This window comes from Leopardus geoffroyi, chromosome D4 (assembly GCF_018350155.1).
Source record: "Leopardus geoffroyi isolate Oge1 chromosome D4, O.geoffroyi_Oge1_pat1.0, whole genome shotgun sequence".
Lineage (NCBI taxonomy): Eukaryota > Metazoa > Chordata > Mammalia > Carnivora > Felidae > Leopardus > Leopardus geoffroyi.
The window spans coordinates 738515-759846 of record NC_059342.1 but is presented as its reverse complement, the minus strand read 5'-3'; the positions used below and the strand labels follow the sequence as shown (position 1 = coordinate 759846).

At 43.2% G+C, this 21332-nt stretch overlaps 2 protein-coding genes across 8 annotated transcripts in view; one reads left to right on the top strand and one right to left on the bottom strand.

The window, feature by feature from the left end:
• The window catches only part of ECM2 (extracellular matrix protein 2), a 39475-nt gene extending 33814 nt beyond the window's left edge, over positions 1-5661 (top strand). For all 4 annotated transcript variants that reach the window (XM_045468857.1, XM_045468859.1, XM_045468856.1 and 1 more), the window contains one exon: positions 4528-5661. In XM_045468857.1, the coding sequence (XP_045324813.1) occupies positions 4528-4696 (169 nt within the window). In that variant the 3' untranslated portion in view covers positions 4697-5661. The remainder of the gene's footprint in view (positions 1-4527) is intronic.
• Positions 1-21332, bottom strand: part of LOC123593251 (centromere protein P) — a 237672-nt gene that overhangs the window by 70564 nt on the left and 145776 nt on the right. The window lies entirely within an intron of this gene.

Here is a 21332-nt window from a genome sequence, read left to right as displayed (position 1 = left end):
ATTCTACCCCTTCCTCTTTTCTCTGTCTCTAAAATTCCAAACACAAACTCCCAAAAACAAAAGAGGGAAAGAGTCAAGGGTGTATAACAGTACTGGAGAGAGAGGTGGGAGTGGGGAAGGCTTTATAAGATTCAGTTAAAAACGGTTTGGCTAGAGTACTTCGTAGCTGTGCTCTGTGCTTTCTATTTGCGTCAGAAAGCACATGCCTGTCCCCCTTCCAGCCTGACATCTTGATTAATACCTTTCTCCTCTACCTCTGAACCATTGGTTTCATTCACAGATGACTGTTGCTTGAACCTCTTATTTCTTTAAGGGTAACAAACTGCTGAGCCCTATGTTTGTTATCCTTCCCACATTTGTCAGCTGGAACTCTTATCAACCAGGGCCACTTTGTTACTCAGAGGGGTAAGATGAATGCTCCGTTCTTCCCCCGAAATGTCCAATCAGAGCAAGAGGCTGGCTAAAAATTTCTAACCATGTGAGCTGACAGATGTTACCTAAACTTAACATGCAATCATTCTGCAGTATCTACAAATGCCAAATTATGTCTTATACCTTAAACTATCATGTTGTATGTTAATTCTATCTTTACAGAACTGGAAAAAAATGATACGTGTATTAAATATGAATGGAAAGGACTATAAAACATATTAAAATATATTTCCAGCTGTCTCAGGAAAAAAAAGAAGTCGGTGCCTAAGTGTTTGTGTTTTTTTGTTTTTGGCATTCTCTCTTTCTCTGGAGAATCAATATGAACTCATGGTTTTATATATTCAGAATGCTTTCATCAACTGTAATTATTGTTCTTAAACTCCACTCCTTGGCCAGAGGTAGCGCTCAGAGCTGGCTCCGTGTCCTTGGAGAGGCCTCTGCTGACCCGGGCAGCACTCTCCTCCCCCTGCCACGCACCGGTGACAGCCTTCTCCCAGAGAGGTCCAAGCCCCCTCAATGGGAGCAGCATCCACATGCCCCAGGCTGGGGACCGGGCACTGTCTTTTCTAAAGTGTTGTTACTGTTTCAAGGCTTGCAGTGAACTGCCAGGAAATATGTATTTTGTAAAGAAAAAGAACAGGCGTTCATACTGGTGTTCCCAATTCAAATTTAACCATATAGAGTATTCCTTTTGCTTTAAATTTGTTTATCTTATACTGAGAATCTAGGTTCTCAACAATGTTAACTAAGTCATTATCTTACAATATACAAACAATAGTTTCGAAATAAGAATACCATTACTACAAGCACAAAAATACTGAATTAAGTATACAGTGTTTTGGGGAGCTCTATTTGCTTTTAGAATATGTTCCACAAAGGATGTGTAGCTGAAATATTGTGGCCTACTCTGCAACAATATGTCAACAACTTAATATTCAGATAAGGTCTTTGGTTTGTTTTTGGTTTCAGGGAATTACTATTTTCTGTTTGATTAATGATTTTTACTATGTTAAACATTTATATAATTCCAAAGTCAAAACTGTATAACAAGGTATGTTAAGAGAAGTCCTTCTATGCCTGTACCTTATGCTGCATTCCATCATTCTGCTTATTAATTTTTTTAAATTAATTTGTGGTTTTTCCTTTCAGTATTTTTTTGCAAATATAAGTATACATACATACACATATTCCCCACCCTCTCCCACAATTACTATACAAATCATTACCAGAAAGATTTTTCTTTTTTCTCTTTTAATTTTGTTTAAACGCTTTTATCCATTTGTGAGAGAAGAGAGACAGAGCATGAGTGGGGGAGGGGCAGAGAGAGAGGGAGACACAGAATCCAAAGCAGGCTCCAGGCTCCGAGCTGTCAGCACAGAGCCTGCCACGGGGCTCGAACCCACGAACTGTAAGATCACGACCTGAGCCGAAGTCAGGCGCCTAACTGACTGAGCTACCCAGGTGCCTTGACAGTGAGTGGTACTTTCTTTTTTTAATGTCTTATTTTTGAGAGAGAGAGAGAGAGAGAGAGAAGACAGACAGAGCACAGAGTGGGGAAGGGCAGAGAGAGAGAGAATCCCAAACAGGCTCCAGGCTCTGAGTTGTCAGCACAGAGCCCGATGTGGGGCTCAAATTCATGAACCACAAAATCATGACCGGAGCTGAAGTCGGACACTTAACTGAGCGAGCCACCCAGGCGTCTCTCGAGTGGTACTTTTTATAATTATCAGTATAGCCTTACTATGACTCCTTATCAATATATGGAGAATTTCCTCATTCTTTTTACAATAGAATACAGACCAGTATTCTATTATGTGGAAATTTTATTTAACCAGTTCCTTATTGATAGACATCTAATTGTTTCCATTCTTTTATTACTACAAAGAATGCCATAATGCGTAACTTTGGACAGCCTTTTATATTTTTCCAGACTAACTCTGGGATAGGCTCCTAGAAGGGAGACTGCTGAGTGACCGGGCAAAATGCACGTGACCCTGTTAGGTACTGCCAATCCCCGCCCCCCCCCCCCCCCCCCCCGCCGCGGCTGTCCTGCTCTGAATTCCCTCCAGTACTGTGTGATCCTGCACAGCCCCATTATCAGACCATGTTGATGAGCTTCTGAATTTTTTTTTTTTTTTTTTTTATGTGAGGCAAATCTGGTAAGTGACAGTGCTGTGCCAGGATACTTTCAACGTGCATTTCTCTTGTCATGAATGAAACTAAGCATCTCTTCATGATTATGTCATTTCATTTTTTCTCTGGTGGGCTGGTTACCAGGGCATTTCCCTCACTTCTCCTTTTTCTGCAGGGGTTTTTAGGAGGTCTCTGTCCACTGGCCCTATATCTGTGATATAAGTTGCAAAAGCTTTCTCCTAGTTTGCCATTTGTCTTTTAACTTTGCATTTTTAAAACACCTGTAGTCGCTTTATTAACCTTTTCTTTTAGTGCTTCTGATTTTTGAGTCACAAGGGGATTTTTTTTCCCCCTGCTCCTAGGGTATATTAGTTCTTCATTTTTCACATTTAGGTCTTTGATGTATTTAAATTTTTTTCTAGCATATAAGAAAAAGATCCAATTTTATTTTATTTTTTAAAAATTGGGGAGGAGGCGCCTCAGTGGCTCAGTAGGTTGTATGTCCGACTTCGGCTGTCAGATGTGCTAACAGCTCGGAGCCTGGAGCCTGCTTCAGATTCTGTGTCTCCCTCTCTCTCTGCCCCTCCCCTGCTTGTACTCTGTCTCTTTCTCTCTCAAAAAGAAGTAAATATTAAAAAAAATTTTTAAACAAAAACAATTAAGCAAATGTAATTTGGAAATCATTTAATTAGACTGCACATTACTTCCCTAAAAATTTTAAGAATTGTTGTTCTTCAAAATGATTAAGAACTCCTTATAAAAACTATGCCATTTTTTGCTGTATACCCAGCATTAGTCATTGGAACCACTGACACATAGACAAAAGCATAACCTGGGTAGTGAAAATGGATTTGTGATAAACACCCCAGAATTATCAAATAGCCCCTGGGGTCGTGGCTGAGCCCAACAATACAACAACGTGAAACTAACTCTTTAATACCAGAATTGATCTCCTAACTTCCAGCTTATTTTTGCCAAGTTATCAAAGACAACAACCAACTCATCTGCCAAACCTAGCGGTAACGAATGACCCTTGAGCAACACAAAGTCCTTCTCACAGAAGTGAGATGATTCTTCACAAGATGATTTCCCTCAAATAATTCTATCAACTAAGTTAACGTCTTTTCTAAGGCTCATTTTCCTTTCTGACAGACATCCTGAAGGAATGTCCTCAAATTTCAAAGCTATCATTTAAGAGAGGCTCTAACAGCATTTGTCATTTTGTGTGCATTCCTTTGTACCTTCATGAAACGAAACACTTGTCCAGAGAATAGGGGTCAATGTTGGTACTGACACGAAGAAAACCAGGCTGAAAATAAAGGGCAGAATTTCAACAAGTGTGTAAGTAGTTCATATAAACAGTTGGCCTGACTTCCACATACCACTGACATTTCTTTTTGTTGAACACTCAGTATCTTCAACAAGAGCACCAGCAAGTTTGAGATAAAAAATGTAAGGATAGCTTTGATCATAAAGATCCATCCACTAGATATGACAGTCAAGGCCAAGACTCATATTAATAGATTCATTACGTCTTTAAATGTGGCCACAAAGACTAAAGTTGTGGGCTGAGTTATGAAACACGAGACTGCAAGTACCATGAACACTCGTGATAATAAATGGAAACTCATTTGACCCTCAAATTCAATATTTTTACACCAGCTCTTTTTGACATACAGAACTCAAATTCTGGAAACGAATGAATTTGCCTTTTTGTTTCCTTAAAACAATTTTTTAGGAAAATAAAAGTTTTTTAGGAAATTCTCTCACCTGTCCCCCTGATGTTCCTTTACACTTTTTGCTAAAATTCACTTATATTCTATCTTCAACCATGTTATATACTCTCTGGTACTTGAAAAGGAAGAGCACCAAAACTTTTTTAAAAAGGTGACATTTAACTAAGTTACATAAAGCTCAATACTACTTGGACCATTTATGGCTTGTATATCTATGTTTCCTCAGGAACATTCTTCCAGAACAAATCTGCAATGCTGAAGAAGATGGCGATTCAACCCTGGAACACCTTCATCTTGAAAACAATTATATTAAAACAAGAGAAATATCATCCTATGCATTTTCATGCATAAGATCATATTCAAGTATAGTTCTTAAACCACAAAATATCACATAATTCCAAGTTTTTGTTCATCACTTACAAACCATACTCCTGTATTTGTTGTAGTAGCATCTGTCATCCATAAGTGAGACCCAGCCCACAGAGAAACAACCAAAACACACCCTGAGTTTAGTTTTCCAGCGGTCTTAGTGAAAGTGCAGCTTCACACTCTAGAAAAAAGCCCCCTCCTGCAACTTTCCTCAAGAGAACAGGATCTTACTCGCTGCTGAGTTAGACTGGGAAAATCTGGAGCAAAATAAGAATGTCCTTTACAACCGACCTGCGTATTGCTTTAGGCTAGGCTCTAAGTCCCTTTAAAAAATACATGTGTTATGGTTCGAGACCAAGAAGTGCATGGCAGGAAAAAAAAATAGGTGGAACTTACAAATTAATGTTCTGTTTATTATCCTACTGTTAAAATAATTTAGTATTTTCTATAAGATCCTATGCTACAATTATTGGTATAAATATACTTAGTGATTGGGTTTGCTTAGTTCCTTTTTTAATCACATGTGTAAAATTAAAACACTCCTGTCATGTTAATTTCCTGGTTTTGAGGACTGTAGTATTGTTATATACTGCTTATTAACATTAGAGGAAACTGGGAGAAGGGCATATGTGAGTTCTACACTATTTTTGAAACTTTACTACAAAATCTAAAATTTCTGTGTCAGTTTAAAAAATTAAACAATATTTTAAGATCACCCTCATTATTCTTTATTCAAGATCAAAAGATTTTATGGAAAGTAGTGGACTTTGCTTAAAATATGTTCATTGTCCTTGACTACACCTTATCAATATAAACCCTAAGGCATGCATTTTTGAAAATTTTTGCTCCAATGGTTACTGTTAGCAACTACCTTCTTTCAATGTGCTCAAAAGTATACTTTTATCCAGTTCAATTTAACATAAAGCTATTAGTATTTACTATGTACTAGAACCTGCCAAAACTATATGGTATTAAAATTTTTATTATGTAATGATCTTTTGTCTGTTATTTCTGGAACAATTTATAAAGGACACATACAGAAACTGTGCTGACTTCTGTCGCTGCTCTCAGCTTTGTGTCTAGGAACTCATATTCAGGTTACTCTAACTTTTCAAACTTCAGTGACCTAATCTTTCAATAGTGGTTTTTCCACCTGGGGGAGCTTCTGGTCCCACTTAGAGGGCTGTCATGAGAACCAGAGAGGAATGAAAAATATCCAGGAAATGTGGTACACAGGTGAGTGTACTTACTACCTACCTTTTATATAAAATTGACAGCCACCAGCATATTCACCAAAGCTATTTCCTAACTTTCTCAGATATGAGTTTGATATATCCTATTCAAGACAATTTGATTTCCTTCTTAAAAAAAAATTATTAAGTAATCTTCACAACCAATGTGGGGCTCGAACTTACAACCCCGAGATCAAGAGTCACAGGCTCCACCCACTGCCAGCCAGGCATCCCAAGCTAATCTTATTTCTGAGCCCTTCTTTCTAGGTACCCTCTCATAGTAGCTAGGATTTTGAGATTATAACATGAACAAGAATAATAATATGATGAAGACTGTTAGAACCAAGGGCAGAGGCTTAAGCCAGGTGGCTAAGAGCAGAAGCAGAATCTTAGGGAACAAAAAGTTGGGACTTATAACCAGTTTAGGAAAGTAGGGGCATTACTAACTTAAATTGGCCGAGTTGAATGGAGGAGACAGGTAAAAATAAGAATATGCAGTTATTCATTCCTTTAACAAGAACCTTTAATGCTTCTGGCTGCGGGAACATACATGCACTGACATAACCTGCTGAAGGCAGTCTAGGGAGCAAAGTTTAAGGTGAGTCAGCAGAATGTGCAGCACCCGGAACAATGCAGACGGACACTGTGCCATTCCTGCACTTACTTCTCACTCTGACTTTACTGGGCGTTCCAGACGCTGTTCTAGAGAAGCAGGAATAAACAGAATTGGACAGGTCTCTACTCTCTGGGAACACATGGTGTGGCTGGGGAGATAAGGTGCAATGAGGTCAGCAGAAAAGGTGGGGCGGTGGGGAAGCATGCCAGGGTTCTCAGCTCCCTCTGCCTGGGTCCAGGAGAGTGCGGGTCCCATGAATCCCAGTGGGATGCTGCTCCTCCCCACCCCCCCACGCCCCCCCCCCCCCCCCGCCCCAGCCCTGGAGTGCCACGAGGCCCAGGCACACAGTAAGAGCCCACTGTGCAATTGGAACACCTTGACAGAACAGAGTCTCTAGGAAGGCTGAAAACCAGACTGACTGATGGAAGCTTTACTTTTAAGTTGGAAGACACTTTTATTTTTGATTTTACAACTTAAAATATAAAATATGTCTAGCAATGAAATGTTCAGCCTTGAAATTTCATCATGTCCTGGATAGGACATTTTAATTCCATTAAAAAAAAAAGTGATAAATGTCCTTACAGCAAATGTTCTTCACGATATAATGTTAAAAACAAACAGATGTTCTGCTTGGCTTCAGAAATATGCTGTAATTACTAACACATATGTACACTGAAAAAGTCCTGGCGTAGCTATGATCTAAAAACATTAAAGGTGTGTGCACATTCATACAAGGAATGCTAACTATATTATTAATTTTGGGATTTGGCTTAAAATTATTACAAAAAGCACTGAAGATATGACATGGTGAAAGACACGTATAGCCTGGGACTGATTATAAGGAAATAACTACACCAGGAATCAGGACACATGGGTGCCCACCTTGATCTCCAATGATTAAACTGTACACTCACTGCACTTGTCTGGGATCACTTGATTCAATTATGACATAATGTGTCTGGAACAGATGAGTGGATTTCAAGCATGGCTCATCAGGGGTTCATGGCACCCTGGGGTGGAAATGTCCCTGAAGAAGTGCACACACTCTCCTTCAGACAAGCAGCTTTGCTAACTTCAGAGAGATTAGCTGCTTCCCCTCCACACCCCGCTTTTCTTAGAACCAATGGACAGGCACTATCTGAATCACAAACCAAGTTTTAAGATTCACAAAGAACATGCATCAAAGTCCCTGGTCCTTCCCTAACCCTCTGCCCAGCTCCCCTACGCTCTGAGAACACATGGCTGGAGAGCCTTGGCTTGAGGAAAGATTTCTCAGGTGCCTGGATGCAGCCACGCTCCCCGTGTGCCGGGCAAGGAAGTCTAGCTGGCACAGCTGTTCCTCCACAGCTCCAGCGCAGTGGGGCAGTGTGGTCCTGAGCAGCTCTGCAACAACCAAAGGCTGCTGACCTCTGACCTGAAACACCCCGGAGGGCAAGCAGCTGAGCACGTGTTCTGGAGGGAGCGCAGACAGGCCCACATCCTCTGTCCCCACCACAACCTGTGACTCCCTGGGCAGCAGGCAGGTCAGGATACTGCGACAAGGGTGGGTGGGTGCCACTAGGAAGCACAGCGGGTACGTGGCTGAGCCTGGACTTACTCTGCATCTTCCAACTGAAGTCCAACGAGTGGGAAGTCTGGACACCGGAGTGGGCGCTGGGCGCTGGGCACTGGGCAACTGGCGTGGCAGGTGCTGCCAGCAGGGGTGAGCAAGATCCAACCATCTCTCTGCAGGCTTGCACTGCCAGATGACTCCACACATCACTGTAGGAGTCAGCCTCATGGAATATCCTTCCATTTCTTTGTGTTGACTTCAGTTTCTCTCATTAGTGTTTTATAGTTTTTGGAGTACGGGTTTTTTTTACCTTCTTGGTTAAACTTATTCCTAGATATTTTATTTTTGGCACAATTGTAAATGGGATTGTTTTCTTAATTTCTCTTTCTACTGCTTCATTATTAATGTTTAAGAATGCAACCAGTTTCTGTATATTAATTTTGTATGCTGTGACTTTACTGAAGTTATTTATCAGTTATAGTAGTTTTGTGGTGGAGTCATCATGACTGCTTTCACTAACATGCAAAAAAAAAAAGAAAAACATTTTTTGTGTGTGGTGTCTTTATCTGGTTTTGGTATCAGGGTATTACTGGCCTCCTAGAATGTATGTGGAAGCTTTCCTTCCTCTTTTATGTATTTTTTTGGAGAGGGAATAGTTTGAGAAGAATAGGTATTATCTCTTCTTTAAATGTTGGGGCACCTGGGTGGCTCAGTCAGTTAAGTGTCTGACTTGATTTTGGCTCAGGTCATGATCTTGCAGTTCGTGAGTTTAAGCCCTGTGTTGGGGTCTGTGCTGATGGTGTGGAGCCTGCTTGGGATTCTTTCTCTCCTTCTCTCTTTGCCCCTCCCCAGCTCTCTCTCTCAAAATAAACAAACATTAAAAAAAAATTAAAAATAAATGTTTGGTAGAATTCCCCCGTGAAACTATCTGGTCCTGGACTTTTATTTATAGCTGGGAGTTCACGGATTACTGATTCAATTCCATTGCTAGTAACTGGTCTGTTCAAATTTTCTATTTCTTCCTGATTGAGTTTTGGGAGGTTATATGGCTTTTATCCATTTCTTCTGGGTTGTCCAATTTTTTGGCATATAATTTTTCATAATATTCTCTTATAATCCTTTGTGTTTCTGTGGTGTTGGTTGTTATTTCTCCTCCTTCATTTCTGATTTTGAGTCCTATCTCCTTTTTTCTTGATGAGTCTGCCAAAAGGCTTATTAATTTTGTTTGCCTTTTCAAAGAACCAACTTCTGGTTTCATTGATCTATTCTATTGCTTTTTAGTTTCTATATCATTTATTTCTGCTCTGATCTTTATTATTTCCTTCCTTCTGCTGGCTTTGGGTTTTCTTTGTTGTTCTTTTTCTAGCTCCTTACACTTCAGTGTAAGGTTAGGTTGTTTATTTGAGATTTTTCTTGCTCCTTGAGGTAGGCTTGTATTTAGAACAGCTTTTGCCTCATCCCAACGATTTTGGACCTTTGTGTTTTCATTTTCATTTGTCTCCATGTATTTTTTAACTTCCTCTTTGATTTCTTTCTTGACCTGTTTGTTGGTTAGCGGCATGTTATTTAGCTTCCATGTATTTGTGCTCTTTCCAGATTTTTTTCTTGTGATTCGTCTATTCTGGAGAATGTTCCATGTGTGCTTGAAAACAATGTGTATTCTACTGGTTTTGGATGGACTGTTCTGAATATTATCTGTTAGATCCATCTGGTCCAATGTGTCATTCAAAGCAACTGTTCCTTTGCTGATTTTTGGTCTGGATGATCTGTCCCTTGATGTAAGTGGGGTGTTAAAATTCCCTACTGTTATTAGGAAATTATATACTGATATCTGTGACCACTAGAGATAAAAAAATCCTCAAAATATTAGCAAAGTAAATCCAACAATACATTAAAAAAAATAATTCATCATAATCAAGTGGGATTGAATCCAGGGATGCAAGGGTGGTTCAACATTTCAAATCAATCAATATGATATGTCACATAAAGAAGAGAAAGGATAAGAACCCTAAATCCTCTCAACAGATGCAGAAAAAGCATTTGACAAAGTACAACATTTAATCATGATAAAACCCCTCAACAAATTAGGTTTAAAAAGAACATACCTCAGTATAATAAAGGCCTTATATGAAAAACCCACAGCCAATAGCACACTCAATAGGGAAAAATTGAAAGCCTTCCCTCTAAGGTTGGGAATAAGACAAGGATGTTCACTCTCACTACTTTTATTCAACATAGTATTGGAAGTCCTTGCCACAGCAATCAGACAAGAAAAAGGAATAAAAGGCATCTAAAGTAGTAAGGAAGAAGTAAAAATTTCACTATTTTTAGATGTCATGTAACTATATATAGAAAACTCTAAAGACTCCACCACAAAACTACTATAACTGATAAATAACTTCAGTAAAGTCACAGCATACAAAATTAATGTACAGAAACTGGTTGCATTCTTAAACATTAATAATGAAGCAGTAGAAAGAGAAATTAAGAAAACAATCCCATTTACAATTGTACCAAAAATAAAATATCTAGGAATAAATCTAACCAAGAAGGTAAAAAAACCTGTACTCCAAAAACTATAAAACACTAATGAGAGAAACTGAAGTCAACACAAACAAATGGAAGGATATTCCATGTCAATGGCTTGGAAGACCTAATACTGTCAAAGCAGTCTACAGATTCAATGTAATCTCTATCAAAACATCAATAACGTTTTTTCATAGAACTAGAATAATCCTAAAATTTGTATGGAACCACAAAAAATCCTGAACAGTCAAAGTAATCTTGAGAAAGAACAAAGCTGGTGGTATTACAATTCCAGATTTCAAGATCTACAACAAAGCTGTAGTACTCCAAACAGTATGGTACTGGCACAAACAGAGACATATTGATCAAAAGAACAGAATATAGAGCCCAGAAATAAATCCAACCTTATATGATCAATTAATAAACAACAAAAGAGATAATATACAACAGGGAAATGAGAATCTCTTCAACAAATGGTGTTGAGAAAACTGAACAGCCACATAAAAAAGAATGAAACTGGACTATTTTCTTATATCTAATACACAAAATAAACACAAAATAGATTAAAAACCTAAATGTGAGATCTGAAACCATAAAACTCCTAGAAGAAAACATAGGCAGTAATTTCTTTGACATCAATTGTAGAAACATTTTTCTAGATATGTCTCCTTTAGCAAGGGAAACAAAGGCAAAATCAAACTATTGGGACTATGTCAAAATGAAAGCTTTTGCACAGTGTAGGAAACCATCAACAAAGCAAAAGGGCAAACCACTGAATGGCAGAAAACATTTGCAAATGATATATATGATAAGGGACTGATATCCAAAATATATAAAAGACACAATGCAATACCAAAAAAATAAATAATCTGATTATAATGGGCAGAGGATCTGAATAGATTATCTTTTCAAAGAAGACATACAGATGGCCAACAGATACATGAAAAGGTGCTCAACATCACTAATTATCAGGGAAATACAAATCAAAACCACAAAAAGATATCACCTCATACCTATCAGAATGGTTAGAATCAAGAAAGACAAGAAATAACAAGTGTTGGGTGAGAATGTGGAGAAAAAGGAGCCCCCAAGCACTATTGGTGGGAATGCACATGGGTGCAGCCACTGGTGGAAAACAATGTAATACAGAGGTACCCAAAACAAAACAAAACAAAAACCAAAAAAACCTAAGAAATACCATATGATCCAGTAAATCCACTACTAGGTATTTACCCAAAGAAAATGAGAACACTAATTTGAAAAGATATATGCATCCCTATCTTTACTGCAGCATTATTTACAATAGCCACAAGATGGAAGCAGCCCAGGTGTCCATCAACTGACAAATGGATGAAGATGTGGTGTATATATATATTCAATGGAGTATTAGCCAAAGAAAGAATGAAATCCTGCCATTTGCAACAACACGGACAGACCTACAGCGTGTAATGCTAGGTGAAATAGGTCAGAAAAATATCGTACAATTCCATATGTGGAATTTAAGAAACAGACAAAGAAAGAAAAAAAGAGACAAACAGACTCTTAAATACAGAGAACAAACTGGTGGTTGCCAGAGGGGAGGTGCGGGGAGGATGGGTGAAATAGGCAAAGGGGATTAAGAATACATTGATCGTGGGGCGCCTGGGTGGCGCAGTCGGTTAAGCGTCCGACTTCAGCCAGGTCACGATCTCGCGGTCCGTGAGTTCGAGCCCCGCGTCGGGCTCTGGGCTGATGGCTCAGAGCCTGGAGCCTGTTTCCGATTCTGTGTCTCCCTCTCTCTCTGCCCCTCCCCCGTTCATGCTCTGTCTCTCTCTGTCCCAAAAATAAAATAAACGTTGAAAAAAAAAAAAATTAAAAAAAAAAAAAAGAATACATTGATCGTGATGAGCAATGAATAATGTATTGAATGTTGAACCATTACATTGTACATTTGAAACCAATATAATACTGCATGTTAATTATACTTCAATTTAAAAAAACATGAAAAAAAACTACCCACAGCGCTAACTGAAATCTGCCTTTGCACAGTGCCCTCTGGTCCACCTGGACACCTCCAAGAGAAGTGAGGTCAGGGTGATTAGCCCGCTCGCACATAAAAATGTGATTATTCCAGTAACAGTTCAGTAGTATGTAGCATAAACCTTTAAATTCATTGAGAAGTGTTAGGGGCGCCTGGGTGGCGCAGTCGGTTAAGCATCCGACTTCAGCCAGGTCATGATCTCGTGGTCCGTGAGTTCGAGCCCCGCGTCGGGCTCTGGGCTGATGGCTCAGAGCCTGGAGCCTGTTTCCGATTCTGTGTCTCCCTCTCTCTCTGCCCCTCCCCCATTCATGCTCTGTCTCTCTCTGTCCCAAAAATAAATAAACGTTGAAAAAAAAAATAAAAAAAAAATAAATAAATTCATTGAGAAGTGTTAATAAATCGTAATGCTTAAGATAACTTTATATTTGGTAAGTATGTGAAGATTTAAGCCACAGATGTATATAGCACAGGGTATAGAGCTAAAGGGTAAAACCCCAAAGATTTACTGGTGGCATAGACTGCATTCAGTGTAGTATTGTGTGCTGCTGTAGGCAAACATGATTTGCCTGAATTGGCACATTTATTTTACTTTTTAAAAAAATGTTTATTTTTGGGGGTGGGGGGACAGAGAGAAACAGACAGAGAGACAGAGAGAATGAGAGAGAGAATCCCAAGCAGGCTCTATGCTGTCAGCATGGAGCTCGATGTGGGGCTCAATCCCATGACCCCGGGATTGTGACTTGAGCTGAAATTAAGAGTTGGATGCTCGACCAACTGAGCCACTCAGGTGCCCCTGAACTGACAAATTTCAATTTAGATCAGGGGTAACAAAGAAAGCCCGTGGTAGAATATGGGTGGTAAATGGTACCAAATTCAGAGGAGGAAAGAGCATTAGGCTTGAGGGGCCCTGATACAGGATGTGAGTCAGCCAAGCAGAGGGGATGAGTGCAGGTCGGAAAAGCTCAGTGGGAGACCAGACTTACATGAGGAGTAGTGAGGTGTCGGGAAGGGATGTGAGCCAGCACCGCAGGGGCTGTTGCAGCCAGTACAGGTGACAGGAGGAAAACTGTCACAAAGCCTCGTCCAGGACACAATGAGAAGGGAGCCAAAGAGAACTGCTTATGCCTCAGGGATGCTGCTGACAGGCTGACAAAGAAGGGACAGTTTGGGCAAGAATATGCTGAATTTGGGAGTCATGAAAGATTTCGGGCAGGAGGACAGGGGGAGTGGGAAGGCAAGGAGTCCATAGGCAAGGACAATTCTGAGGGGTATGAGAGGAGGAGGGCAGGGGAGCTGAACCCCAGTGAGTGCAGCTCCCAATGTCGAGGGAGCAAAGGAGCCAAGTCCATGGCCAGTCTCCATCCAAGCTGAGCCGTGTGGTCTGGCCACACAGAGCTTCTGGGGCACAAGACAAGATGCACCCAGGAGCCTGGCTCTGTGCAAAGTGCCCCCCTCACCTGGCCCTCGGGATACATGGCACCACCCTGGTGACAGATGTGGTACTGTGACTTAGGTGTGCACTGATTATTTATTGCATATGAGGTGCTGCACTGCTGATGGACAGAGGGCATATCGTGTTTCTCTAATAAGACTGTAAAACCAGAAGAACAGAAGGATCATTTCCTAGATCCTTGCATCCTGTGCAGAAAGTTGGTGCTAAACTGACTGCAGACCCCAGGTTTACACCGATCAGCTCATGAGCTCTCCAAAGCTGATACCGATACCGCTCCTAAACAAAACAGAAAGGAATCTGCAAAACTTAAGGACTTTTTTTTTTTAATAGGCTTCACGCTGAGCATGGAGCACAACAAAGGGCTTGAACTCATGACCCAGAGATCAAGACCTGAGCTGGGTCAAGAGTCGGAAACTTAATCAACTGAGCCACCCAGGTGCGCCCAAATTTAAGGACTTTTAAAGAAAAAATGAGAAACTGAAATGAAAAAAAATTTATATAGGGTCCTAAAATTAAGAAATAATTTATATCATTAACATTTTCTGACACAGACATGAGAAAACAGAGTATTTTATAAACAACCAAGTCATGCTTTGACAACTGGTAATACTTAGTAACCAACTGATTGTTCTGCATAATAACAACATTGACTATGTTTTCTAAAGCCATCATTTAAACATACCATGAATTACTAGGTTCATGGACGCCGACATACAACGAGGAGCTACTCAAATTCCGCTGTTTCAGTGAAACCTCAAAGGGCGGTTAAAACCCTTTATGACATCTATTCCACCTCCTCCTTTATTTAGAAAACAGAAAGTTTCCTCATAGGAGATGTACTTACAGACTGAAGATGACTGAACTATTCTTCTGTCCACAGTTGAAAGTAATTCAGATCCTCAGTCAACTTAAAATTCAAAAATATTAAAAGTACCCATGAAAACAGAAGTTTCTGGCCAGCTCTAAACTATACAAGATGACTCCAGGGCGTGCAAACCCAGAAGTCTACTCTACCATGAGGTCTGTTCCTTGTAGTTGAAAATCCAGAACAAGTACTGTGGTTCTGACCTGGGGTCCTTATGAGCTGTGGACTTGATCCTGTTACTCAGACTCTGATTTCCAGTCTCCACACCCATGAAATTGCGGGGAACAACATCTACTTCCCAAAGCTGCTGGGAAGGTTAAATGAGGTGCCATCCATTGCCACGCTAGGCGCAGGTTAGACATCAGAGAAGCTGAGCATCCGTTCCTTCACTGGTAGGTGTCATGAGACCAGCAGGCACAGAGGTTCAGTGACTTGCTCAAGGCTGCCTGGCCTCTTAATATAGCAGACATTAATTATTCAAGGTAACCGATTCCTTAGATTGTGAAATATAGTGGGAAAAGGAGTGGGCATCTTACTCTGGGCAAGGGGTCAGCAAATGCTCTGTTGAGGGCTAGGCTCCAGAGGGACGCTGGGAGCCTCTGCTCACACCCATCATACAGAACAGCATCATACAGACACCAGCATAGGGTGTGCTCAGCTGGAGTCTCCATAAGCACACAGCGAGTGTTGGACTCTGCACAGAGTCCAAACTACTTCTCATCACAGACGAAGTAATTTAGAAAATGACTTGAAAAAAATCCTGATTATAAGAAAGAAGAGTTAAGTCTGACTTATAAATGTAACTCATTGTGATTGCTTGTAACACCTGAAATGAGGAAAAACCTATTTAAAATAGCCAGCCAAACTGTAAGAGTATGTGATCAATAAACCTGTCCAGCAGTTAAGATTCTGACCTCAGAGATGACCCAGGAGTGGGTCTGTAAGGACAGAGTAAGAGTCTGCCTGCAAGCCTTGGCCTTCCCGTCCCTCAGCTGGGTGCAGAGGCCCTGGGCAGATGGTTCTTCTGGGGAGTGAATTTCATGACTGTCCCTGTGAATAACAGCCCCGACTGAACCTGATCCAACAGACCCTCTGTGGAGGATCTTCAGAGGAACTGGGGTCTATAGTCAACAGGGCAGGCGTGTGTGAGCACACACGTGAGCTCACATGCCTGAATGCTTCAGCACATTCTTACATGTTACTCACATGTCTCTGCCTTGACATGTCAAACAGCAAGAGTGGAGACTGTAAACCACGGTGGAATCTGGTTCTGTCACACACTGTTATTTGCAAAGAAGTGAATGTTTCTAACTCTGTAAATAGGCCTTAGTGATTACACAACTGAAAAATAAAGGCATGAGTATTTCTTCTTTGAAGTCGCATTTTCTCTCTCTACATGAAAATGGATACAATCAAAACTTTGAGTTGAGCATATTTTTTCCTTTACACAAAATGTGAAGAATGTGAATCCACACAAGGGAAAGCAGACTGTATTAAAAATAACATGTGATTGCACTGAACACGTATTAGTTTGGAACACAAAAGGAATGCATCATGCTATTGAAATGTCATGGTGTGTTTCTAAGTAACAGAGTCTCTGTGGTCAAATAAACTTACATTAAACTATCAACTGATAGAAGCAAATCTTTTCAGAAGTTGGAATGTGCTAAAGGTTGATTTGTTTTCCATAAGTTGAGAATTATGTTCACAATTACCAAGTTTATAATGTCTGAAATACTAATTCTAGGGAAATAGTTCTTAATTGAAGGATGGACCCCTGAGAGGATATGATGGGCCTCTGTGTAGAAAAACACTCATCTACTAACACTTTACATGTATCAAGAGATTCATACAGCCTTCCCCACTCCTCTAGGGATTCACAACCCCTGGTTAAGACACCCTAGGGTAACAGCTTAATTAACTTAAAGCTTTACATGTAAATATTTCAGTAGAGGTAAGGACAAATCAGTTAAAATTAAGACAAAACACGTTCCCCTCCCCCCCAATTATTTAGCAATATTTTTTTTTAATTTTTTTTTTCAACATTTATATTTATTTTTGGGACAGAGAGAGACAGAGCATGAACGGGGGAGGGGCAGAGAGAGAGGGAGACACAGAATCAGAAACAGGCTCCAGGCTCTGAGCCATCAGCCCAGAGCCCGACGCGGGGCTCGAACTCCCGGACCGTGAGATCGTGACCTGGCTGAAGTCAGCACTTAACCGACTGCGCCACCCAGGCGCCCCTATTTAGCAATATTTTTAAAAGCTACAGAGAAGTTGAAAGTATACAGTGAAGATCTCCACATGCTTCACCTACATTCACCAATTGTCATTTTGTCTGGTCATTTCATCTCTTCCCCCCTCCTGTGTCCACATTTGTCCAGCTGGACCATCCATGTGCAGGCTGCAAGTGTCACAGCACTGTCACCGGGACTTGAGGAGGGGACTCCTGAGAACATGGACAGGCCTGATGAGCCCGTGGCACGACAATCACATGTGCTCACATCACCAAACCCAGGAAATGTAACTGACTCCGTACTGTCTCCCATACAGCCCATATTCGGATTTCCCCATGTTCAGACATTTTGGCACGTCCCGACAATGCCCTAAGAGGCAGTATGTGTGAATTAGAGTTCACACGCGGACTCCTTCAGTCTCAGAAAGTTTATTTAAAACTGTTACTTGTACCCATTCCTCAAAGCAAACTGACTTTTGAGGCATTTAAAAATATGTGACACTCACACAATATTATAAACTTAGTGTCATAAGTCTTTCAGTTTTCATGAATTCATATCAATTAATTTTAAATGACAGTTTATGTCTCCCGTGAGACCTTAGGAGAGTCTCAATCTTCATTGTTCGGAAGGGCCCCAGACAGCTATCTTGCAAAACGTCCCCTAATTTGCATTTGTCTGATTAGATTTGGTAAAACATGCCTGGCAAGAATCCCATGTAGGTGATGTCACATACTTCCTTTTGCAACATATCAGGAAGCACAAAATGGTGGCTAGCCTATTACTGGTGATGCTGAGACGTTTGGTTCAGGTGGTACATTCTTCCTGTGGTAACTAGCAATCATCTATAAGGTAAGATTTTGGGTCTCTGAATATTTTGCCCTCCAGTGACCCTCTACTTAGTGGTCTGAGCTTCCACTGACTACCTTTGCCTAAATCAGCACACCGGAAGTATCCGTAGATGGTAACTCTCCAGCTCTGGTCCCTTCTGGACGGCTCAGCTGGCATTCTTCTACAGGAAAAGCCCTGTCCCTTTTGATTCTCTTTCCTCTGTTATCACAAAAAGGATTTTGCATTTGACATGCTATACTCCACTGCCACCCTTGTTCTTTGTAAGGCGCTCACACGTTATCCTCACACTGGCTGCCGCATTCCGTCCACATCCATGGTGACTTCTGCGCACTCTGGTGCTGACTGGTATGAGAGGTTTCTGGCACATCTCGCGCCTCCTCTGGCCCCAACCTACTACTTGTCAGTTCCCCCAGGAGCGTTGGTCCTTCTAGTGGGAAATGGTTCTTAGAAACACAGGTCTGCAAGTCAGATGTGTGAGCCTTCAGGTCTTCTCAGTGGAAAGAGCTAGAAAGTTTATTTAAAACAAAACTATTACTCGTACCCATCCTCAAAGCAAACTAACTTTTGAGGCATTATTTAAAAATACATGACACCCACACAATACTATAAACTTACTGTCCTAAGTCTTTCAGTCTTCATAAATTCATATCAATTCATTTTAAATGACAATTTATGTCATTAACTCATTTTTGGAGCAAACCCTCCACTGAGCTGAGGGCAGAAGCTCACCAGCACTGCGGGCTGAGCAAGGAGGGCAGCCTGGAACCAGGGACCAGGAGCCCATGGGAAGGAGGCCGCTGCCACCAGCTCAGCCAATCGCTGCAACCGCACAGGACGCCGGGGCCAGCTTTGTCAGGCTGACTTCTTGGGATATGCTATAAATTTGGACTTTGACATAAAATTTCCTGTTTTTTAAAAATACCATATGCTCCAAACAAAACACATCTGCAGGATGAATACTGTCCACGGGTCATGACCTGCAGTGTAAGTAGTTAGTCACAAACCACAGAGCCCAGTCTGCCCTGAGTGCCTCCCCTACATGACCTCCAGGTTATGCAGGAAGAGCATGCACTGTTTACACTACCGAGTCTGACAGCCCAGAACTTTCCCACAACCGTCCTTGCCAGGCAAGCCCCTCACATGCCTTGGGGCTTCCCCACAACTCCCTCCTGCGCTTCTTCACAGCACGTACACCATCCGGTGGAAGGAGCGATGGGCCACGCGAGGGGCTCCACAATCCTCTCGATGGCACTCGGCGGGCACGGAGCGCCAAATGCCCTGGGACAGACATTGCACAGCCCGACCGCCTAGTGATTCCTGAGCTTGGGAAGGCGTCTTACGAGGCCACAGACACTCTCTTCCCACCCACTTCATTCCTAATTTGCAGGAGGTGATTCCCAAGGCCCTTCTGGTTCTTTGGTGTTTGGACAGTGACCCCTGCTCTCCATTTCCACACTAGGAGGAGGCTAGGGGAAGGGGCCTTATAAATCAGATGCAAGCGTGGCTTAAGCAATCCATTTTTATTTTCACCATGGTTGGAACATATTGGGCTATGCAAGAAATCTATGAAGTTTTTTTTCGTGTAAATCAGTCTTTCTGTTCATAAAATGCCAGAACCGAGAGGCGCCTGGGTGGCTCAGTCAGTTAAGCTCCAACTTCGGCTCAGGTCACGATCTCTCCATTTGCAAGTTCGACCCCTGCATCAGGCTCTGTGTTGACAGCTCAGAGTCTGGAGCCTGCTTCAGAGTCTGTGTCTCCCTCTCTCTGCCCCTCTCCCGCTCACATTGCCTTTCTCTCTCAAAAATAAATAAACGTTAAAATTTTTTTTAAAGATAACGAACAAAAGTGCAGAAAAACAGGAGGTCCCCTGCATAGGACCCTACAGGACCCCAAGCGGCGGGCTCCCTCCTCACGACGCCCTGGGGCAGAGGCGGCCCACTGCTGTATCTGGAGCGTCGGCCAGCAAGGCCGTGGAGAGGCTCCGCAGCTCCTTCCCACACGATGTCTGCGGGCCTCCTTTCAGGTGGGGGAAGCGTCTGCAGGACCAGGGGCATTGGTCCCCGGCACCACTCCCGGGCCCTTGCACGGAAGATGAAAGTGAGGTGCTGGAGGAAGAAAGGGAGGAAGAAAGCCCGCGGTGGGGACAAGAGGGGGAGGCGCTACTGCACCGTTAGACGAGCGGCGCTGCAGGGCGCGCTCCGCTCTCGAGAGGCGGCGGGGCCGGGGCCCACGTGTGGACACGGGTAGAGGGGGTGCGCGCGGCCCGTCCGAGCGGAGGACACCTCGTGAGTGTGAGTACAGCGGTTCCACACAAAACATGTGCACACGAGCTTCACACGACAGATTCCGGCCACTCCGCGTTCTTCGGTGCGCCGCCCTTGAACGTCCCGTGACCTGCGGCGGGTGGCACGTTCACACGTCGACCACCGCACGATGCGGAACTACGGCGACCCGGCTGGACCTCGAAAACCCCGCGCGAGGGGAGGAAAGCCGGCCCCGAGAGTGAGCGGCGTCCTCTGAGGAAGCCTCGGGGCTCCAGTGTGCGACGGGACCGACGCGAGTATCCAGTCACACACCCGTTACAGCTGCAGAACGAGACAAGACAGCGCGCGGGACCAACCGCCGTGCCCGGGGGCTTCCCGCGTGGAGCCGCTGCTCCGAACTCGGGAGAACAAACGCCGTCGGCTTCCACCCCGTCCCTGGGCGGCCACGCGCTTGAGCCGCACGCGGCAGACGCCCGCACGTGGGGCCCGCTGCTCACAGACCCCGCACGCCGGCCCGGCCCGGCTGCCTCGCGGTCCCAGGCGCCATCTCCCCGGGGGACGGGGTGGGAGGGCCGGCCCTGCGCGCCCGCGGCAGGCACTGTGCGCGTCCACGTGTCGGGATGCTCCCGGCAGCCAGCCAGCGCCGCACCCGGTGGGTCTTTCCCGCAGACAGAGACGCGTCCTCCCCGGAAGGAAGGGGCCCTAGCCGCCGTGGGACCCGGACGCTGTCGCAGGGTGAGAGCTAACGGTGTGCCAACGATGCCGTTCTTCTCAGGGGAGGCTGCCCTCCTGCTCCCACGTGTCCCGGAAGGCGCATGGTGACGGCTGGTGCTCTCCTAGGGACGGCGCAAGCTGGCGTCCCTGGGTCCGTGGGTCGGTCTGCGCCGCAGCGCACCGGGGCCTGGGCCGCGTCACCCCGTGTCCCTGTGGCAGGGCCGGAAGCTTCCGAGGGAAACCCTGACCGGTAACCCTGATGCAATGGCTTCAGCCACCAGCAGAGCACAGCAGCCCGGCTCCTTTCTCAGGTATACCTGGACTTGGGGCTTAC